This window comes from Myxocyprinus asiaticus, chromosome 15 (genome assembly GCF_019703515.2).
Source record: "Myxocyprinus asiaticus isolate MX2 ecotype Aquarium Trade chromosome 15, UBuf_Myxa_2, whole genome shotgun sequence".
In the NCBI taxonomy this organism is placed as follows: domain Eukaryota; kingdom Metazoa; phylum Chordata; class Actinopteri; order Cypriniformes; family Catostomidae; genus Myxocyprinus; species Myxocyprinus asiaticus.
In genome coordinates, this window is record NC_059358.1 from 18,837,832 (window position 1) to 18,844,645 (window position 6,814).

Genomic DNA, 6,814 nt, shown 5'->3' on the forward strand with positions numbered 1-6,814 from the left:
CTCCTTGGTATGGTTTCTGTTTTCATGCACACTGTCAGGCAATTAGAACAATATGAATAATGTAAGAAATATTTGCATTTAAATAATGCATTTCAGGTCTTAATACACACTTGTATATTAAAGTGAAAGCACTTTTTGTATTGCTTTATTTTCTCAAGAAATACATAGAATTTAAAAATGAATGGCTTGGTTGGGTCATACTACATCACTTGACATGTAGTACAATAATTATGTCATTGCCAAGACATAGGGATTAAGGAGATGAAAGGATTTCGTCATAAGTGTCAGTTGTCGATACTGTTTGTAATCATTTCAAAATGATGGTTTGTGTAGGAAAAATATTAAGCAGTTGGACAAGTCAATTTCTTGGCAATGCAGATGTTTTATTTATATTCTCCTTTTTCCACTTGAAGAGTGAACAGGAATGAATTGAAGGAAAACTTCCAGCAGGGGAAAAAAAAAAACAAAAAAAAACGAATCTGACACGCTGACGTAAAGCAAGACACAAGTAGCACAGACAGACATCTGCAAGTGTGGCATTGAACGCACTGACTGTGAGGGAAACAAAGTGCGCTGTGGATTGCTGCTGTAACAAACAACATTTCTTGTTTCAATGTATTTCTCTCAGGAATATAGTGATGTGGACACTACTGTCGTGGATTTTTGTGACGGCCAGTTTGCATCAGGTGAGCGGTCTTATATTGTTATGAATTAATCACTAGTTACTAATTGAGACCCAATTGAGGGCGATTTTTCATAGTAAAAGGAAATAAGAATATTTCTAGAAATATAAAGTGTTTTATGTTGCTGCTTCAGTCAGTTTAAAAAGTAAGCTATGTTCATCACTGCACGAGACACCAGGAGGTCGCTGATTCTTGGAAATCGTTAAGGGCTGTTCACACCGAACTCGTTTTTATGTCCCTATAAAATGTCCGTCACCCACTGTTTTTCTATGCAAACATGCGCTAGGCCTAACGGACGTCTTTGACCGTTGCGGCGCCTCCAGCTTTTTAAAAAAAAAAAAAAAAAAAAAAAAATTTAATTTTTTTTTATCCCCTTTAATCCCAATTTGGAATGCCCAATTCCCACTATTTAGTAGGTCCTCGTTGTTGCGCGGTTACTCACCTCAATCCGGGTGGCGGAGGACAAGTCTGTTGCCTCCAATTCTGTGACCATCAATCCCTGCATCTTATCATGTGGCTCGCTGTGCATGACACCATGGAGACTCCCAGCATGTGGAGGCTCATGCTACTCTCCTCGATCCACGCACAATTTCCACGCGCCCCACTGAGAGCGAGAACCACTAATCGCGACCACGAGGAGGTTACCCCATGTGACTCTACCCTCCCTAGTAACCGGGCCAATTTGGTTGCTTAAGAGACCTGGCTGGAGTCATTCAGCACGCCCTGGATTCGAACTCACGACTTAAGGGGTGGTAGGCAGCGTCAATACTCGCTGAGCTACCTAGGTCCTCAAAAACGTCACCTTTTAAAAATGCGAGACACCTGCGTTGTGTTCTATTAGTTGCGTCTAGTTTTTTAACGCACTAATGAACGGCCCCTCAAACTGCATGCTGTGCTAAATTCATTAAGCCCATCAAATGCTCACCTGAAGGGGTTGGTAAATAATGAAATTTGCTTAATTTCATAAATTTCAACTTAATACATGACTGTTTAATCATTTTAGACCAAAGGACTGGTTGTGGACGTGTAGATTTGGCTTGAAAATTGGGGGGTTACAGTGGGAAGAATTTCCATATTTCCATTGATCATGGTATAAATATTGGGGGGGTGGGGTTGTACTTGCTTGTTTTAATAATTGGGGGGTTACCTAACCCATCCCCCCTGGAATCTATACCCCTAGTCCTAGGATACATCAGGTGTGTGAAAGTTGTTTGCAAATGTTGTATTATACAGTAAAATAATTAGTATGAAGTATTTCTTTGTAATAAATGGGTAGGTAAATAATTTCTAATAGAATATATATCAGCTATTAAACTTTCTTTTTTTAATCTTATTTTAAACATGATTATTTGTGACATTTTTATTAATTATGATAACATAGTGTTTTCTTTATAAAGCAAAATACCATGTGTGAAACATATTGCATGGATATCTATTTGTATATCTGTCCAAATTAACCCATTTATTGTACTGGTATCAAGTAATACTTTTTTTTTTTTTTTTACTTTGGCTAAATGTAAATGTATTCCAGTTTAGTTACAATGTAATGTGTCATATTTAAAACTGATCCAAAGCTTCCTTTCCAATGAAGTTCTTGGGAATCTATTAAAAAAAATAGATTAAATAAAAAAAATGTAAGGACCCAAATTTACTATAGATTCAAAGCAAAGCCTGTGCTGCCCCATATTGGCTGAAGTTGGCATGTCTTCTTTATGTTCCTTCCTCTTCTCTCCCACACAGGCCAGTTCCCAGAACTCCACAGACTCTCCTCTTATGACCACAGACTTGGACCCTTATAACCGGAATCGATACTGCAAATGGCCCTGTAAGTGCCCCAAGAGTGCCCCTGTGTGTCCACCTGGGGTCAGCCTGCTGACAGATGGGTGTGACTGCTGCAAGGCCTGTGCCAAACAGGTGGGGGAGACCTGTAATGAGAGAGATACCTGTGACTATCATAAAGGACTTTACTGTGACTACAGCGCTGACAAGCCAAGATATGAAAAAGGAGTGTGTGCATGTAAGTGACCCCATGTATTCTTTTACTTGTTCAGTTTCATGTAATATGAGCATGATGCAGCATCTACCTACATACTGAAACCTACAGTAAAATAGTGTGTACATACAGTATCATTCAAACATTAATTTTTACATGTTAGAATTTTAACATGTAATACATCAGGTGGCTTGAAACATCACCAAGGAGGGAATATATAAAAATTATATTTTTTGAGCTGTGGTGTGCCGACTTTTTCTTTTGAAGCTTTTCTTTTTTTTTACTTTTCTTTTGGACCCCTTTTTTTTGCCCGAGCACTTACACTGAGCACTTTCACCATTGGATGTATGTGCTTTTGCTTATTGCTTTGCTTTTTAATATTTTTATATCTCTTTTTTTTTTTTTTTGCTTTAATAACAGCATGCACTTGAGCTGGCATGGACTCACAAGTTTGTGCCAAATCAGATGGTCCATGTTATCCCAGCATGATTTCAGAATGTTACAAAAAGCATCTTATATGTTTCAATGGAAGCAAGGATATCTAACCTATTGTACATTGGAGTACACTTGGTCAGTGTCACAGATTTGCTTATTTAATGACCTTAGAGATAGTACAGATTCTGAAATATTTTACTTAAGTATTTTTAAATGTTCTGTTTATTTTCAGATTTAAATTATATTTCTCATTTCAGATTTTCAACGTGATCTCTAGCTTTTAGACCCACTTTACACATTAATAATAAAGTTGAGTGTAGCATGAATATAAAAGATCACACAGTGCTTGGAATCAGTATATTTGTGAATAACGTCAGATTGTGCTAATCTGTGTAGCTATGACATAAGGCTTGATTCCATAGAAAAGATTAAAGATGATCCACATTTAATGTATCATTTTGTCTACAAGCATGGTCTGTATAACAAATCACTCATTGCTATATAAAGAGAGGACAAGTCTTCTCTGTTCTGTGTTTCAGATGTTATGGGAACAGGCTGTGAATATAACGGTGTAATCTATCGTAATGGCCAGAGCTTCCAACCCAATTGTAAGTACCGCTGTCTCTGTGTGAATGGGGCGATTGGGTGTGTGCCCCTTTGTACTGAGTCCCAGCCACCCCGGGTGTGGTGTCAAAGACCCAAGCGAGTGAAGATTCCAGGTCAGTGCTGCGATAAATGGATCTGTGAAGAGTCCCGTAAACCACGCAAGACTAACCCAAGACACGCCCCTGAAGAGGGTGAGTAATGCATTAGTGTTACGTCTATCAAAAGTCTATACAAATTTTTCTGTTGCATTTGCATTGTTTTGAGTTATTCATTATATTGCGACTGCCACCACCACTATTGATGTTTGTATGAATGAACCCATTTTTTGTCTGTTTCAGTGTCTCTCACCAGCAACAATATTTGGCATAAAAATTGCATTACCCAGACTACCCCATGGAGTCCCTGTTCAAAAACTTGTGGACGGGGCATATCCATGCGCATTTCTAATGACAATGCTGAGTGTGTGATGGAAAAAGACAGTCGACTATGTAATCTCCGACCCTGTGAGGTGGACATCACCAAGCACTTTAGAGTAAGAAAGCTATTCATTCACTCATTTCATCTTGACACATCACTGTTGCTGGGAGCGCTCATCACTTTCTCATCTAAGATGAATTAATTCATTTACTCACATCAATATTTAATTTATTTGCTTGCTCATTGATTGACTGATTGATCGATTAAGTATTATTAGAAGTTTAAAGTTCAGTCTTTAATTCATTGTCATAACTGTGGCTCAGCCAGGTAAAAAATGCCTGAACATCTACCGTGAACCAGAGTTTCAGAACTTCACCATCTCAGGTTGCATCAGTAAGAAGCCTTATTGGCCCAAGTACTGTGGAGTCTGTACTGACGAGCGCTGCTGCATCCCCTACAAGTCAAAGACCATTGAGGTGGAGTTTCAGTGTCCTAATGGATCTGTCTTTACCTGGAAATACATGTGGATCAATGCCTGCTTCTGCAACCTCTCCTGCAGGAATCCAAATGATATCTTTGCAGATCTGGAGCAATACTATGATTTCAATGAGGTTATTAACTAATACATTAACAAAGAGCCAGATGCAATGTTAAAAGTTGAGATGGAGTCTATCAAAAGGGCATTCATGCTCAAACTGTGACAGTAACTATGATTCTTTGCTTCACTAAATTCATATGCTGAATGGTACAGAAAATAATAATTAATGATATATGAACGAACATCAACACAGTCACACTTATTGAAATGGCTTGTAAGAGGAATGTTTGTCCAAACAGGGACATTATGGTACAAGATGATTCCTTATGGATGTACAAAGGTGTTAAATTTAAGAAAAGTCCTGCGACTTTCATAATGTTGAATGGCCATGTTGCTACAAGTCTATGCAAAGACTATGCAAGGACTCTTTAATGATTTTATAATCTTCAAAGAATTTTTACAGACTCTCCACAATAAATTACATTTTTGTGACATTTAATTTATTTTTGCTAGGACAAATATGTCACTAATATTTTATTCTAATGGTATTTATGACTCACGTCATGTACATTTGTATAAAAATATAGTAGAGAAAAGACATTGATCTTTTGTTACTCAGCTACTTAATTGCCAAATGTTTTATGAAGTCTCAGTTGTTGGTATTCATACTTAATTATGGAAATATTGCAAGAAATATATCTTTTTGATAAAAGCCTTATGCTTTACTTTATGCTTTAGTTTGTATTTATTTTTGTTGTATTTATTTCCTGTTGGTACTTGGGATAGATTTACATAATTTCTGTGAAAGAGCAGTGAGAATTCATGACACCTCTGTACAGATTTGATGTTACTTTCTCAAGGAAAAGCTTTCGGTTTGCTTTGGTACCAGTATAACATAGTTTATCATAATATGCTTACCATATTGTATGTATTTTAACTATACTATGTTGTATTTTAATATTATGGAGAACAGCACCACACTCACATCATGGGAGATTCTCCACTATTCAGATAAGAAATAATGATGTGTCAAAATATTTGAATTTATGGATTATAGAGATATAAACATCATGCAACAATGAGACATACAGTTTAGTCATGGTTTTTATTTCCTTAATACTTTTGTTAGATACACAGTCATCACCAACTTTCAAAGACATTTATAGTAGTCTTGCTTAGGTCAGTAGTTGTAACGGATTACCTCAAATGTTTAGCACATACTCCCTGTTTATTCTGAATAGACAAATCTAAGCAATACTGTCAGAAGTATAGTTGGCATAACATGTATTAAAATGATATGCAAATAACTAATGTATAATAAAATAAAAATAAAAAATAAATCCCAGGAAAATTCAGTCACCTTAATGCTCACAATCATATATGTACTTATATACATAATAAAGAACCTTCTTAACCTATATAAATATATATTATTATTACAAAGTATTGTACATTATATGAAATACAATGCTAGTTTAAAACCCTGGTTCAGATATTTTAAACTAGCTCAATGCATAGTCTATTGTGTATAAGTAACATATGTATACTCTGCAGGTCTGAAACTGCAGAAATCTCTAATCTTCCTTGCGATGTACATCAATGATCTTTACAATGAGACACTGCAGGCAGTATTTTGTTGAACATTTTAGAATCAGAGGAGCACCAGTGTTGAGATGGTTCAAATGCGGCAGTTCCATCCCATTTTAAACCGCCTGCTGAGTTTGATTCTGATATTTGCACAAGTTGTGTTATCTCATCAGTATTCAGCAGGACAGCTCAACAGAAAGTGTGGGACCTGAGAAACTGCTCTCCGTGGCTCTACACCATGCAACAACTATTTAAATGTGTTCCCTTTGACCAAGGAAACATAAATACATAATTCATGTGCAAGGCATTGTGGGTATGTGCCGTAGCCTTTTTTTTTTATTATATATATATATATATATATATATATATATATATATATATATATATATATATATACTCATTAGTTTTAATAACACTTAAAATCTTAATTCTATGGATTTTTAAGAAAAATACGTTTTAGTTATGAGCCCAAAACTTGACATTTCAAATAATGTTTAATTAAGAAAACTTTTTCCCAGTTAGGACAACTGTAGGGTTTACAGTGGTCCATGAGAC

At 36.1% G+C, this 6,814-nt stretch overlaps 1 protein-coding gene across 1 annotated transcript; it reads left to right on the forward strand.

The window, feature by feature from the left end:
* The first annotated feature begins 535 nt into the window (after positions 1-535).
* On the forward strand, positions 536-6,013 carry LOC127452830 (CCN family member 4-like). The gene is made up of 5 exons (XM_051718607.1): positions 536-686; positions 2,424-2,700; positions 3,651-3,908; positions 4,056-4,249; positions 4,458-6,013. The coding sequence occupies exons 1-5, from the start codon at positions 639-641 to the stop codon at positions 4,755-4,757; spliced, it is 1,077 nt and encodes a 358-aa protein (XP_051574567.1). The 5' UTR covers positions 536-638; the 3' UTR covers positions 4,758-6,013.
* The last annotated feature ends 801 nt before the right edge of the window (positions 6,014-6,814 follow it).